This window comes from Fringilla coelebs (genome assembly GCF_963513975.1).
Source record: "Fringilla coelebs genome assembly, chromosome: 14".
Taxonomy (NCBI): domain Eukaryota; kingdom Metazoa; phylum Chordata; class Aves; order Passeriformes; family Fringillidae; genus Fringilla; species Fringilla coelebs.
This window is the reverse complement of record NC_140040.1, coordinates 7099155-7114983: the sequence shown is the minus strand read 5'-3', so window position 1 is coordinate 7114983 and position 15829 is coordinate 7099155. Positions and strand designations below refer to the sequence as shown.

At 51.5% G+C, this 15829-nt stretch overlaps 1 protein-coding gene across 5 annotated transcripts in view; it reads left to right on the top strand.

Moving 5' to 3' along the window:
• PLEKHG4 (pleckstrin homology and RhoGEF domain containing G4) overlaps positions 1-15514 on the top strand; it is an 84696-nt gene extending 69182 nt beyond the window's left edge. For 2 of the 5 annotated variants that reach the window (XM_084215213.1, XM_084215217.1), the window contains 9 exons: positions 4261-5204; positions 7060-7309; positions 7882-7971; positions 8332-8556; positions 9441-9611; positions 9790-10006; positions 10603-10719; positions 10803-11066; positions 11639-12355. In XM_084215213.1, coding sequence (XP_084071339.1) covers positions 4261-5204; positions 7060-7309; positions 7882-7971; positions 8332-8556; positions 9441-9611; positions 9790-10006; positions 10603-10719; positions 10803-11066; positions 11639-11967 — 2607 coding nt within the window. In that variant the 3' untranslated portion in view covers positions 11968-12355. Of the gene's footprint in view, positions 1-4260; positions 5205-7059; positions 7310-7881; positions 7972-8331; positions 8557-9440; positions 9612-9789; positions 10007-10602; positions 10720-10802; positions 11067-11638; positions 12356-12376; positions 12453-13648 lie in introns of those variants that run through there. The other 3 variants (XM_084215215.1, XM_084215216.1, XM_084215214.1) reach the window with 3 other exon arrangements.
• Positions 15515-15829: the final 315 nt, after the last annotated feature.

The window sequence follows — 15829 nt, the reverse complement described above, 5'->3', positions numbered from 1 at the left end:
GATGCTTTTAATTTTTCTGGCTGCGCCAGTTTTGCCTCTTTTGCTGCAAGCTAACCTCATTTTGCTCTTAAAGCTCACAGCTGAAGTTAAGGGCATTTAAAATGAGCACAGTGGTGGTGAGAGGAGGTCTGGTTAAATGGGGGGGCTGTGTAGTTGTTTCTTTCCACAGAGACCTACAGTCAGTTGTGTCTCACTGAGGAACAGGAGAGTGGAGCCCAGCCTGGGCTGCAGGAGCTGCACCAAGCTGGATCAGGGCTTGTTTATGTCAGTTTCTTTTTTGCTGTCCTTGGCAGTGTTCCCACCTGCTATGCTGCTTCCCCCTCTCTGAGCTGTAGAGAGCAAGGCAGGGGGCTTGCAGTCCTGGGAGATCACCACAGAGGAGTGAGAATCTTCATCTGTCTTGTTGCTGTGCTTCAGTCTTCATACCCACAAGCATGATTCCATTCCTGCCTGTATTGTTGCTCCCACCAGGGCCAGTCTTGACTGTCTCAAGATGCACTGTGCAGGCACTTGAGATTCCAAAGGAAGCCTTCTCACAGCAGAGTTAGTTACCCACCCAAGTGCATTTTTCTTCTGCAGAAAGTTCATTTGCCTACCTCTGCCTATTCAGACATTCAGTTTGCTATTTGTAAAAAAATTGTAGTTACTGTCATCATCTCCCCACAGGAAGGGATGAAGGAGGTTTGGACAAAGACAGGCCCCTGAAATTGCCCCTTCTGGCATATATGTGAGATGCACAGTGTCTGCTCCTTCTTTTGGCTACCCAGAAGGTGTCTTAGAGGTCACTTAACCTTGAGTATACAAGGATTCTGATAGGTTTGTGATACGTTTGGTTTGGGGAGGTGTAATTTCTGAGTAGTGTCTCAGGTGAGGATCCAGGACCCCTGGAAGGCTTTCAGTGCTGGCAGTGTGCCCTGAGCCAGGGCTGAGCAACTTCTCTGAGCTTGATTTTGCAGATGGTGCTTAAGTGGTGCCAAAACCAAGAGATTTCAGGAGCTCCTGTCATCGATGTGCTGCAAGCCTTGTCCATGGTGAAATGATCAGAAGACTAGCAGAGGATGATGGGCTTGAGGGTTGCACCATAATCCAGTGAAGTCCCTGGCTTTTCCTTACAGCATGGCAGGTCCCTGAGAGCCCTGGGCAGCCTGGCAGGACCAACCTGCTGCTGATGCCTGTTGCAGGATAGGTCAGTCAGGTGTATGCAGGAAGCACATTTGTCTTTAATCCTGTAATTGAGAGGTTCAGTAACAACTTGCCGTGAAGATCAAAAGCTGAGGTACAGGCTCTTTCCTGCCTGGTTCCAGACATGGTTGGGAAGATTTCAGCTTCCCTGCGCTCAGGTGCTTCCTTTTATCTGAGCAGCTCCTGCAGCTCTGCAGGGAAGCTGTAGGGCTGCCTGCTCCCCAAAAGCCCCTTATCCAGAGGGCTGTATCCTGGCTTGGCTGAGTGTTGTTTGCAGCCTTACTGGGGGACAGGTGACAGCAATACCCCTGCTTGCACGAGGATGGGGGCACACTTGGTCCCTGGAGAGGATTGCCATTTATGTGCAAAAAGAGGCAGTTGAAGCGGATGATGTAACTGGAGAAAGCCTTGGTGGTCACTTAGCATGTTACCAAGCAAAGCTGCTCCATTGTGCAGGGAACAAAGCTGAGCTATTTGCTGGTCTGTGACAGGCACTGGTGATGGAAGGAAATGCCATCGAGATTGAGAGTCATTTCTGCTCAGCCCTGGTGTCCTTGCCAAGAACAGACAGAGACCATATGAAGACGAGAGGTGGTGGGGCTGCTGTCCTGTGTGCTTTGCAGCCCTGATCCCTTCTCACAGTAATCACATGCAGATCTGCAGAGTTTCCAGGAAATAAAAGAAGTCTCTTTTCTCTCTCTGTGCATGGAAATGAGTACCCCAGCCTTAGATAAGGCCTTCACAAGGCATCTGCCTTCCTCACTTGTTTCTGTAGAGTCCAGGCAGGCCTGCTGGATGTCCCTCTCCTGCACATTGCTCTCAGCACCCTCTTTGACAGCCCTGTGTGTCTTTTGAGCTCGGCTTTTCCCATCAAGCAAAAGGCAGCCAGCATGCAGCCTTCAGTGGGGATCACCCATTGACCTCTACAGCCAGAGAGGCGAGATGTGCCCTTTCTTAGCCCAGACCAATCGCCAGCCCTTGCTCTGGGCAGAGCTGTAATGGGCTGGTGTTGGTTTATGTACAGCTGGAGGGGGTAGCTCAAAACCCCACAGCTGAATAGGTTGTTTAGATCTACTGGGCTTGGGGATTCACCTCGCCTTGAAATGCTTCCACCTTCAGGAAACAGAAAAACCTCTGCATTGGAGAAATGGGGATTCCCACCAAAATCTGACGTGTCCTCTGCCTCTGCATGTCCCTCCTGGCTGCCAGCAGTGGGCAAGTCTGGAGCATAAAGCCTGGATCAAGAGAGAGGAAGGTCAGGGGCCTGTTGCTGCTCTGGGCAGGATGATGGCAGGAAAGGGGGCTGCTGCTCTTTGGATTGTCCCGTGCTGCAGTTGGGTAGGGCTGAGAAGCGTTTTCCCTGAGCAGCTGCTGGTGTTTCTGAAGCAGCTCCTTGCTCTGCATGAGTAATGGGGTTGGCTGCACGCACACCATGCAGCTGCAGCTCAAAAGAGAATGGGGATGGCTGTGGGAGCTCCTGTGGAATCTGGCCCTAGAATGACTCTGCAGGCAGTGCTGGCATTCAGCTCTCCTACAAACAGCAGCATTTGGCTGTCAAAGCCATCCCCGTCAGGGACTGAGCATCATGTGAATGAAATACCTTCTGTCCTACCTGTCTCTGTCACCAACAGAGACTGAGCCTGGCACCTGATGTGTTTGACCACCATGTCCCTGTTGGGATTGCAATGTCTGCTTGCATAAAGCTTGGGTAGATTTTCTTGATGTCTAAAGCTGCATAAAAGTGATTTAAGCTCTCTGAGTGAAGGTTGTTACAGTGAGGCTGCTCAGAAAATGGAAAATGGGAAAACCAATCACTTTGTTCCTGACACTAATAATGAGTGTTGTTTCTCTGCAGGTACACAGGGCCTGACAGGTTAAGTGGTAGAGATGGTCTGGCTCACTTCTGGGCATCCAGTGGTGTTTCTGCACATCCGCTGATGCTGAGCAGTTTGCAGAAGATGCCAGGCAGCCCTGTCCAGGGTGTCTTCTCCACCCTGTGTATCTGATTTCAACAAATAACCCAGTGTGTTTACTGATGACCATTAAAATTCTCTAGCCAGGCCTACAGCAGCTGGTCACATCTTACTTACTCTGTCATTAAGGCTTGCTATCTCTGCGTTATAGAGAAAATGGTGGCTTATGAGTCTAAGTCAGATGTTTGTCTTTCTTCTGCTTCTGAATGATGACAGGTCTTGGTGTAGAGTCCCATTTTTTCCATGGTGATAAGACACTCACTCTTCCCTTATATTTGTCCCACTGGACCACATTTTGTCCCACTTCTCTTGGTTGACTGATGCAGCAGAACTGTTTTAGCAAGACCAGCATATGCACCACTGCTAGAGTTAAGCTCCATGAAGCTGCTTCCAGCATTCCTGGAGTATTAGAAATAAACTGCTGAGCTCAGTATTTGACTAACGAGCACAAGCATGTAGTGCAGTGGCAAGCAGAGCCAGGCAGGCGGAACGCAGCACACCACACAAGCTGCCAGCAGACACAGAAAATGCACAAGCTGCATGGTCTCAGATTCTTCCTTGCTGCAAGAATGGGTCAGAGCATTTGGGGTCATCCACAGAGCCCAGCTGTGGTTTCTGTGTGCTATCAGCTTCAGGAAAATGGCGTAGGGAGCAGCAGTCCTTTTGCTGCAGTTTACTGATGCCCTTTGACCTTGTCCTGCTTGACAGTGGTGAAAGTGGCTGGGCAAAAGAGGAAAGAGAGTTACAGGTTTTATACTGAGCAGGGCCACACTGAGGTGTGAATTCCTGCAGTCTTAGCAGCAGCTTTCCCCTGCCCGGCAAGGGCAAGCATGCCCAGCAGTGTGGGCGCCAGCTCACAGGGACCTGGCGGGGAGGTGGGGCTGTGGCAGAGCAGCCAGCACAGCTGAAGCCCTTTGCATAAGGGGCTGTTTGTTTGGCTGAATTGTTAAGCCCCATTGACAATAGCAGCCCCCCCCCATTCTCTACACTCAAGGAACTGTGGTGGCGAGACACTGATCCTTTCTCTTATCTTCAGGCACTGAGTTAGGGTTGTCCTTCACTGAGTCCCTCTGACTGGCTGTTGCATTTTGTTCTCACTCTGCAGGCGTACGAGTGGGCCTTGGAAGGGATGCGACACCTTGCCTGTATCAGCATGGAAGACTGCAGCTCCGCTGAGCACTGTGCAGATGTGATCAAGTGCCTGGAGAGTTACAAGGGGCAGCACCCGGACATAAGTGCTGCCCGGTTCCAGGAGATGAAGGAGCTGGCCTGTGAGCTGAAGAGTGACAAGGGTCTCAAGCAGTGGAAATTTGCATGGTCTAAATGCCAGGAGACCAAGCTGGTTTTTGAAAAGAAACTCGAAGCAGCCTTGAGAACAAGGAAGTCTCTGCTGTCAGACCGCAACCCAGCTGTTGGGGAGCAGCCCCAGGCTGGCAGTGAGACTGGCACTCTGTCCCACCGGAGGCACTCTGAGGGGGCCACCTCCAGGTCCCACTGGGACAGGACTCAGAGCACATCTCATGGCTACAACAGAACCAACAGCTGTCTGGAGTGGACTAGGGAGAAAGCTCCCTCGCCCTCCCTGAGCTGCCCTGGAGATGTCGATGCTGGGGAAGTATTTGTCTGCCCAGCTGCTCTCAGCCCTGGTCCTCACTCAAGCAGAATTTCTTTAGCCAGCAGGGCTTGTAAGTCTCCAACGCTGCCTGAAGAAAAGCCAAACCAGGAAAGCATATTAGAAACCCCAGAGGTGAAGCAGTCTTCTACATCCACTCCAGTCCCTGGGAAGCTGCCTCCCAGGAAGGTCTTCCGGAAGGCCCAAAGCTTTGATCTGCCTTACGGTGAGAGCCTGTGGTCCAGCTGCCAGAGGAGCGAGCCAGCCAGATACGGCAACACCGGCGTCTTCATTAAGGGGCTGGAGGTGAGCAGCACCGAGCTGGTGGACAGGACGTTCGCTCTGCGGCAGCCAGCTGTGAGCAGCTGGGCTGCAGACTGCCTGCTGGAGGGACAGAGGGGCTGCCTCTCCGGGTCAGAAGCCAAGAGCTGGGGCAGGTAAGTGTCTGTGACATTTGGTGTTCCTTTTCTCAGGGGGGTGAAAAAGCCAGCAGAGGAGATTAGAGAAGCTCTGTAGTGCTGATTACCTTGGCACTGGTTACAGGACAGGTGGAAATGTAGCTCCAACTTCCCTGCATACATGTATGTGATGCTGAGCAAGCCCACAGGGATGTCCCCACATAATCTGGCACCTTCCTCGCTGGGGCGACAGGGAAGTGGGATTTGTGGCTCTTCTCTCACAGTGTGATTCCTCCAGGAGGGGAAAGTTCCGTTCCCAGACAGGAGAGGGAGTCTCTGAACATTGCTTCCATTGGAGGATGAGGGATTACAGAAACGGTATTCAGTGACCTAACAAAGCCAGGAGTACAGGTGCAGTGGGAGAGCAGAAGCTCAGGGCATCATCCCTCACACTTTTGGGAGTGCTGTTTCCACACTGGTAGGGAGGCACATCCAGCACCTTGTGACAGCAGCTTCACAGGTGAGAGGGTGTTTGTATTTGTTCTTTGGGGCTGAAATCTCTGGGTGTCCAACAGCTGGCATTTGTGCTGCTTTCCTTCTCTATCCTTGAGATTCTCAGCTTTGCTGTCATACTACAATGTGTGCCTATGCTTTGGAGAGCCCAGGGATATGAGCTGTTCTTGACAAAGGGTCTCCAAGCAGGTCTTTCAGTTGCTCTCACTAGAAAAAATTAAGCTATAAGTAAAAAAGTAATGGCAGAGATGAGAAAAGAAGGCTGGATGCTGGGGGACCATGGTCACTACTCTTGAGTGAAATGGCTGGGGACAGTGAAGTCTTCTGGAAGGGGGCTCCGATATCCCTGGAATACCCAGAAAAGCTCATGACAGGGAATGCATGCCAGCTGATAGTAGGGTGCAATGCAGCTGGCCTCCCGTGTCCGTGGGTGCTGAGACAGTTCCACTGCTCTGTTCTCTGAACAGCCAGAGGAGTTCACTTGAGGGAAAGCTGGAATGCAGGGGAGGAAGGGACACATTGGAGTAGTTATGCTTGGTGCTACACTGCCTCACAGTGGAAACCTCGAGTGCCTAAGAGGCATATCCTTTGAGAAATGCGAGCAACCTGTGCTAGGAACTGCTGCTCACTGATGTTAGGACACTTAAGTTTGACTCTCTCACTTTTACTAGGACAAGCCCAACAGCACCTAATTCTAGAGCTATTGTTCTCCCAGGGTTGACATTGCTTCCCACAGTCTGTAGTCATCAGGCTGACTCCTCACAGAAGTTACTGTGACTTCGGCTGTCAGTGTTGTTTCAGGAGAGCAGCCATCTGCAGAGCAGCCCACTGTGTCCAGAGCAGGGGCTGTGTGGGCCTGGGGGTGCATGTCCTGTTGAGTTTGGGTCAGGATCACAGCCAGCCTTGGGCACTCCCTGCCTGAATCCTTCGAATCACAGAATATCTCAGGCTGAAAGGGAGACCCAAAAGGATAATTGATCCAACTTCTGACTGCGTTGGACTACCCCAAGAATCACACCATGTGCTTGAGAGCCTTGTCCAAATGCTTCTTGAGCTCTGACAGGCTTAGTGCCATGACCACTTCCCTGGGGAGCCTGTTGTAGTGCCTTAGCACCCTCTCTCTGGGTGAAGGACCTTTTCCTAATGTGTCAGCCTAAACCTCCCCTTACACAGCTTCATGCTGTTCCCTTGAGTCCTGTCAGTGCTCAGGGTTAGAGCAATCACGGGCAGTTGTGTATCTGAGCTTGGTCTTTGCTGAGGATCATCTCATTTCCATGTTGGGTGTCAGAGAGAGCTTCTGTAGAGATAGTCCAGAGCTTTGCAGGCACTCTGGCCCTGCTGCAGCCTGGGTCCCTGCAAGGCTGGATGTTTCCTGTTGCAGCAAACTGCGGCACATCATCGATGAGATGGTAACCACGGAGCGGGAATACGTGCGGTCACTCCGCTACATCATCGACAGCTACTTCCCCGAGATGGAGCGCCTCGACCTGCCCCAGGACCTGCGTGGGAAGCGCAGCGTCATTTTTGGAAACCTGGAGAAACTCTATGACTTCCACAGCCAATACTTCCTTCGAGAGCTTGAGAGCTGCTGCAACCACCCACTGAGGGTCAGCCACTGCTTCCTGCGACATGTAAGGCATCAGCACCTTGTCCCCTGCAGTCAGGCTCTTCCAGACATGAGCTTGGGTTTTGTGCCTTTCATGTTGTGCTTTGCTACCCAGAGACACTGCCAGGGAAACAAAATGTCTGCTCCTTAAAGCCCATCCATTACTCCAGGGACATCCCTTACATGTTTTCTGTCTGTGGTGTCAGAGGTAATGACTAGAGTGAGCAGAGAGGTACAGACCAACTCTGGGAGAAGAGGGCTGCTGGGCAGAAGCACAGGGACACAGGTCTTGAAGTCAGCTGCCCCATGCATTTAACTGCTCTGTGGTGTGAATGGTACCAGGTGACTCTTGGGGTATGGAAGAGGCTAGGGCTAGCAGAACAATGAATCAAAAGCTACTGGCTACTCTGGGAGTAGGAAGGCAACAACATTCCCTGGCTCTTAGTGAGCTTGAAATAAAGTTATTCCTGCTATTAGGGGAGGCTCTGGTGCAGCCTAGGAGAGGCAGAAGTAAGTACTAGAGTAACCTACCATGGCTGTGGCTGTCACTGTGTCCTGGGTGCATGGGTCTCACTCGAGGATGGATCTCTCCTGCAGAAAGACCAGTTTGGAATGTATGCGCTGTATAGCAAGAACAAGCCGAAGTCAGACTCGTTGCTGGCCAGCCATGGGAATACCTTCTTCAAGGTGAGTTCCACTGCCTGTATCAGGATTGCTCAGTGTGTTTGGTCACTGATCTGTTTAGGCAAAGCCAACTTCCCTGCCTGAGGCAGTCTCAGTGTTGCCTCTGCTTCCCTGGCACAACTCTCTGCACAGCTGTATGGAAGGGACAGGGCAGAAGTGCAGAGAGGGCTTGGGAAAGGAAGCCAGCACACAGCAGCATTGGCCTTGCATTTCCCCAAGAGTGGGGCAAGGCCATGTGGCCTTGCATTTCCCCAAGAGTACTCATTTTCCTTGAGTACCCCAGTCAGGAGGTGTCAGTGCTTGCCTAGGGGCACAGGGTTCTCTCTGGGGAGGCTGCTGCCTTCACTGTGCTCCATTTCTCAGTTCAAGCAGGTGCAGCTGGGGGATAAGATGGACCTGGCCTCCTACCTGCTGAAACCCATTCAGCGGATGAGCAAATATGCCCTGCTTCTGAAGGACCTGATCAAGGAGTGCAGCGAGGCACAGGAGCAGGAGCTGGGCTATCTCCGTGCTGCTGAGGAGATGGTGAAGTTTCAGCTCCGGCATGGAAATGACCTGCTGGCCATGGATGCCATCCGTGACTGTGATGTACGTTCCACTGTCTTCCCCTGCCCCGGGGAACAGAGCCACACTTATTCCCCTCCTCTAGACTTGGGGTCTTTGGATTGTATGGTGAGCCTCCCCTCAGCTTCCCCCAGTGATCAGAGTGCTGTCTGCCAGTACAGCATAGCAGGACTGCTGAGGCAGGGGGCAAGGGAACAGTGGGATCTGGAGATCTCCTTGATTTCCTAGGGCAGACAGTGCTGCTACCTGAGCTGGGTGCTTGTCATAAACATGCTCCCAGATGCTTACCAGTGATGGGAGGCAGCCTTACAGCCCTTGAGATGGCAGACTGCTTTGGACCTTTCGTCTCTTGAGCTGTCAAAAGAGGGTCAGGCAGATTGCAAGAAGGATTTCAAACTGATGCCAATGCCAAGGTTACGGCAAAATCATCTAAGTGGGACTTGCTGCAAAGTGCAGCACTGGAGAAGGAGAAACCCCAGGTCTCAAGGTGGAGTAGGATCAGTCTGTGTCAGGAAAAATTGAGGAGCTGGCCTTCTGACTCAGATGGGCTCCTTGCATGGATGGAACTCATTTCCTCCCCAAGAGAAAGCTCTGGGTGCTGCCTGCAGTTGCCACTCCAGAGGTTTGTCACAGATCTGCCCAGGGTGACAGAAGAGGATTATCTGTGGGTTACACCAGGAGAAAGGTCCAGCTCTCCCCTGAGCTTGGAGCCAGTTGTTTCAGTCTGATGTGGTCCCCAGCAATTCCATGCAGCCTGACTTCTTCGAGAGCCCTCTTAAGATGTCAGGTAGCTGCCACTTCTTCACCACCTGGGTTACAGCCATATGGGACCATGTTCTCTGAGTCCAGGTCTAGAGCTGCCTGGGTCATGCTGGTGGAGTCTTACAAGGATATCCTCTCGTGTCCAGGTAAACCTGAAGGAACAGGGGCAGCTGGTGCGGCAGGACGAGTTCACCATCTGGCTGGGCCGCAGGAAGTGCCAGCGACACGTCTTCCTCTTTGAGGACCTCATCCTCTTCAGCAAGCCCAAGAGGATCGAGGGTGGCTTTGATGTGTATATCTACAAGCGCTCCTTCAAGGTAAGGGCAGCCCTGCAGCTCCCTCTTGTGTGTGCCATGTGCCATGGCTGGTTTCCCCATGGCTCCTTCTTCTTAGGTCTGCCAAGCTGGGGATAGCTCTAACACAAGGTTCAAGCAGCTTACTCCTTTTGTTCCTGGTCCAGTCTGGTTTATGCTTTGCTTTTCCTCTTCCTCCCAGACTGCAGACATTGGTCTGACGGAGAACTGTGGAGACAGCGGCCTGCGCTTTGAGATCTGGTTCCGAAGGCGGAAGTCCAGTGACACCTACATCATCCAGGCCAGCTCAGCTGAGACTAAGCAGGCCTGGACCAGTGACATTGCCAAAATCCTGTGGCAGCAGGCAGCCCGCAATAAAGGTGTGATTCCTTCCTGGAATTCCTTCTGTGCCGCAAAAGGTGCGGGAGCCATGTTCAGCTCATGCTGTCCTGAGTAGGTTTGGATCCTGTTACCAGGCAGCTCTGTGCAGCAAGCAGCTGTGTGCCAGCATGCAGCCTCAGGAGCATGTGCTGGGCTTGGCTGGGCATGTCCCTTCCCTGCCCCTCATCCCCAGGGAACTCGACTGGTCCAAGCTCTGATTGTAGACACCCACCTGTTCTCCATGAACGGAAGATCCATGCTCAGGGTTCCCTGTCCTGTGAGCACAGGCTGTGCCCCTGAAAGACTTGTTGGTCTCCCCAGTGATCTGGGCTACTACTGGAGCTCGCTACTGAATCATGCTGACCAAGTCCCTCCTGTCCCCCACAGGCTTCCCGCTTGGCAGGACTCTAGTAGGTGGCATGGCACTGAGCTACTTGGCCAGAGCAGGGCATGATTGCTTGTTCCTGGAGACTCCACAGCGCTGGGGAGGGCAGGAAGGGGAGAAGAGATCTAATCTCAGCAGTTCAGAAGCAGCCCAGCCCAGGAGTGCTCTAACCTGTGGCTGAATAATGCCTGTGGGGAGGGTTGGGTTGGGTTAGCCTCACAATGTGGCTGTGGGTCTCTTCCTCTCCAGAAATCCGTATGCAGGAGATGGTCTCCATGGGTGTGGGTAACAAGCCATTCCTGGATATCAAACCCAGTGAGGCAGCTATTAGTGACCGTGCTATCGATTACATCATGAAAGACAGAGGTAGGTGCCAGCTGTGCCTTCCCCCTTGATCCTTGTGAGGCAGGACTGGTTCTCAGGGGTTTTTTTGGTATGTTTTCTGGCAGGTGCCAGGACCAGAGCCTCAATTGCAGTGTCTCTGTTTGACCATTCCAACCCCTTCAAGAGGACACAGACGCAGCTCTCCACTGGCAGCACCCCCACTGCCTATTCCCCTTCCTCCTCCTCCCTTCTGGGGCCCCTCAACCTCCACATGTACCTGGACCAGGCTCTGCTGCCAGGGGTCCTGGCCCCCAGACGTCCCTTTGACATCGGCACTTGCGTCGAGGAAGATGAGCTGGAGCATGAGACGAGCAGCCAGCCCTCAATGAGTACGTACTGCCCTGCTGCTCTGCAGCACCTGGGATGTGTGGGCTCATCCCTGCACCTTGTTCTGTGCTCTGTGGTCAGATCAGGCTTGCTGCGGTCATGCCAGTCCCCGCCTCCTACCCAGACTAGGGCATGTGGGCCCTGCCTTTCTATGCCAGCTCTGTCTCAGGTTCTATGAGAGGAGTTGGCTCAAATACAGGGCTTATAAAGTACCTGCTGAGCTGCAGCCATATCCATGGCAGGCTTGGTGCTGTGTACTGATACTGCTGTGGTCTTGGGGACTTGTGTCCCTGCCCCTCTGGTATGAAGTGCTCTGTCCTTTGCCTTCACCATCCTGGCCCCATCACCCTTTTTGCCTTCCCTTGTGTGAACTTTTTTGGCCAGCCATACCAATCACCAGCATCATTATAACTCTTCTTCCTTGTGTTGGTTTGTTGTCTGTGGCCTTAAGGAGGCCCAGACAGGAGTGTGGCTGATCTGTGGGTTTTCTGTGTACATTATCAAGTGTATGTGGTATGGGTTATATGCAGCCCAAAGTTGTGGTTATCAGAGTGACCTTCCTCTCTTTCCCCAGCAACAGAGAGCTCAGAGTCTTCGCACTGCATGTCAGCCGCTGGCTCCAGTGGCTCCGACAGTGGCTGTGTCTCCAGCGTCCCACAAGAAAGCTTCTGTGAAGACATGGGCTCGCCCCCTTACATGCCCATAGGCCCACAACACAGCTCTGCCATGGAGGGCAGACCCAGGTTCACAAACAGCCAGTACATTTCTGCAGTAAGTGCAAGCAGCCAAAACACTCTCTTCACTTTGCCTGCTCCTGTAACTGCCTCCCCAGTTCAAGCTACTGCCTCTCATGGGGGGCCCGAAGATGCTGCTTTTGGGCTTGGGGTGACTGTGGGGAAGTGACATTTCCTCTTGCAGACACTTGGCCCCTCTGGGGTGGGCGAGAGCCCTCTGGTGCAGGAGCCACCCCTGAGGTGGCCAGGATCCCTGAGGAGATGAGCTGGAAAGGACCTGCAATGCTGGAGGCTGCACAAGGAGATGTTGCACAAACAGGAGCTATAATGCTGCCATGGGCTGGGGTACATATATAGCCTCCTGGAATGGCTGGAGCTCTGCTGCACATGCTGCCAAGCTCCTTTCCTGAGAGATTTGGGCCTTTTATGGGGAATGATGAGAGGGCGTACTGGCAGCCTGTTGCTCTGAGATGTCTGTGTGTTCCTGAGAGTTCTCGGCTGTTTCCCTTCCCACTAGATCCTGTCCTGATGCTGTTGTCCTCTAACCCCGTACTAACACTGGCTTCTCTCTTCTGCAGAAAGCAGGCCAGGTCACCATAAGTCCCTCAAGAATAGTGTGAGCCCCTCGGCCCCGCCTCAGGAAGTGGAGTTGTTGTAAGTAGCCCCTGCAGGGGATTTTCCAGCAGTTCTGAGTGCTGGTCAGGTTTGTCAGTAGCTCTGAGTCAGGGGAACCTCACCCTCAGCTCCTCTGTGAGTTTTCCCCATGCATTCCTGACTGGTGTCTGAGGCTCTGATTCATGTGGTTACAGAGGAGCAGCTCCCATGGAGCCACACTCTGAACAGCTGGTCTGATGCTTTCTGCCTTGCAGAAGCAAAACAAACCAAATCACGTTCAGGTAGTAAAGGCTTGACCACCTCCTGAGTGTTCAGATGAGCTGCTTTCCTCTGATGCTGCCCACCTGTCTAACCACTAATCTATTTCTTGTGGCTGTTTGCCAAAATCCTGCTCTTAGTCCCTCTGAACTGCCTTGGGCAATCACAGTATTCTCCCCAAGGCAGATTTATCCCACAATTTCCTTTGAACCTCCAAAGGAAATGGTACTTTGCCAGGCAAAGGAGCCTGCTAGGTTATGGTCAGGACGTCCTAAGGGAGCTGCCAGAGGTTGTTTCAGTATTTAGGGATTTTGGGAGGATGCCTTGTCTGCGAGGAAGCCGCTGTTGATCCAAGGAGGGTGAACCCTGACAGGACTTGCAGCCAAGCAGGGCTCCTGCTCATGGCTGGCAGCCATGAGCAGGAGCCCTGTCATGTCAGGACCCACTCAAGCCAGGCTGCTCTTGTCTCAGCCTTTTCCTCTTTGTCCTTAGGGCTGAGCCTCCCTTCTCGCAGGGAGCAGAGTGGTGCAAGCGTGAGAGAGGCAGGACTGGGGCTTGGATGGTCAAGGGGTGGTAAATGGCTCATAGGTTTGGCACTGTGGGGTGTGACACCACACAGGCCCATGGCTCTTGGCCTACAGGTGCAGGAGTTCAGAACCAGCTGTACAGAGCCAGCCAAGGTTCAGATTTGAGATCCTGAGCCCCTTCTGAAGGGTCACAGATGAGACTTTTGAAGTGGCCACAGAAGAGTAGGGGCAGCAGCACAAAGCCTTTGGGCACGTCCTGAGGCACAGAGGGAAGAGCTGTGCTTCTCCTGCAAGGAGAATATTCTTTCCCCACCAAAATTTACCTCTGACAAACAGTGGATTTCAAGTGTTTTGCGAGGTCATTGCTGGCCATGACAGAGGGACCTGTGGGATCCTGCCACGTCCCGGGAGTGCAGCTGGTCTAACCCATTGCACGGTGCTGTGTTCCAGGTTTGATTGCCATTTCAAACTCACTGAAGACCCCAGGCCTCTGACCAGCAGAAGGACACAGTCTTCATCCTTGAAGATATTTTTTGTCCATTATCAGGCTCTTTCAAACAGCCCAAAACTTGACCTCTGCCTGAGGCGAAGTCCCAGGAAGGCTTCTGTCAACTAAATGTAATAGCTTTGGTGTTGGATGGGACCTTGGGCATTTAGAACTCGTTAGCCCTATATTTATAAGTAATAAGTAACATAGCAGTTTGGGAAAAAAAAAAAGTATTATTTTTAAAGCTATGAGTTGTACAGATTTTTATTACAAGTGACTCTGTTACTATTTGTTGTGTAAGCTGCACATTTTATAAAGTTTTTGGAAGGGCATGAAGAGAAATTGAGGTATTTAAAAAAAGTAGTCTAACTTTGTGTTTCAGGGTTATAGTGACCTGAAGCTCAAGATTTAACGTCCTTCCTTATGTTCTAAATATGTCTATCGTAGCAATAATTTATTTCCTTGGCTTAATACTTCCATTCTAATAAAAGCAATTTCATTGTTATGAATTGTTTCTTCAGATGGTTCTTCCAGTGCCTTGGTGCTGAGCTAATCTCTCTCATAACCATCTGTCAGCTCTGCCACTCTGCCTGTGCCACCTCTGCTCTGACTGCCAGCTGCACCTGTAACTCCTCAGTGCTTTCACCAGAGAAGGGGGAGATGCCCAGGCAGAGACTCCCCTGATGCCAGTGGGGAGACTGACCCAGAGAGGAGCTTTGGAACAGCCAGCAGAGGTGTCAGTAGGAGTGAGGAAGAGGGAGCTGTCTGGTGGAGCTCTGGAGGCACCAAAGTTCCTGGCTCTAATTTTAGCCACTTGCCCCCTGTAGCTGCTGTCCCAGTGCAAGTTTCTCTCTTGCCCTGCTGGCTCAGGTTCCAGTGGCTTAGTTCAGGCTCCGTTGTGCTTTGTCCTGGCTTTTCCCCTGGTTTTGGACTGACAGGGACTGGCTCCTTGCTTCCTCTCTGACTCAGCCCCTCTTCTGGTACTTCAGTCCCACTGTTGTGGCTTTTTTGAGGAGCTTTGGATGTGCTGGCATTTGAGACCAACAGGTGTTGAGTGTAATGGGTTGATTATAATGCTGAACCTTCAGTGGACGTTGTTTGAAGTAACACAGCATAACTGGAGAACAAATGAGCCCTGTGTTCCAAGGTGGCTTTTTCATGAGTAACATCCAAGGTCACTGTGGTGGCTGTGACACCCTCCCTCTGTTCTTGGACAAAATGAAAATTAGCATTTCTGGAAACAGTGGTTACTTGGCTGCCAAGTTCCTGTTTATTCCTGGTTTTATGCAGGGCTGTAAATCAGGCTCGTGCAGGTGTGAGAGAAGTGCTACATTTGGCCTGAGGAAGAAGATGGAGTAGTAATTAATTTAACTGCAATTTTCTCCCCTTGGCAGACATGGGTGTTACACCCCACAGCCACCCTGGAGACAGTGTTCCTTCAAGTTTGAAAATTCCTGTACTGTATGTAAAACACTTGTTTATTTTAAATAAGCTGGATGTTTTTAAACCTTGTTCTTTTTTCAGACAGCAAGGAAAATACGTTTGACACCTTTGTACAAAATTGCGTGGGAAACAGTTATACAGGGAATATTTTACAAGTTACTATTTTGAGATAATTGCTGGGTTAATGCAAGGTTTCTGGACTGACAAGACAGCAATAGCTCATGTCACAAGAGGGAGAGAAGTTACTAATGCAACAAGAGGAACATGAAACGTCTGGAATTTCTCAGTTTCAAAGGTTTCTAAATTGCTGGACAAACCTTTAGTATTGTTTACCTGACACTCTTTCTTCAGGGTTTGATTGATTTGTCTAATAAAGGTTATTTTCTTTATATGAATCTTCCTTGCATTGTGGCATGATTTCAGCATGGGTACCTGGGCTGCAGAAGGAGACAGGAGCCCTGAGAGGAGCAGTTGTCCCTGGGGTGTCTTAAGTACCCCCTCAGAGTACTGGGGACGGGCTGAAGTTACATTTCTCTGACCAAACCTAACCCAGCAGGTTATTGGGGTGAGGCTGATGATGCATGTCATTTTAAACACTGAAAAGTACACAAACAGTTTTTTTTCCCCTATTCCATATCTGGCGCCCAAACAATGAGAAAAAAATACTTGGTTTTATTGGCATAAGTAGAAATATTTCCATT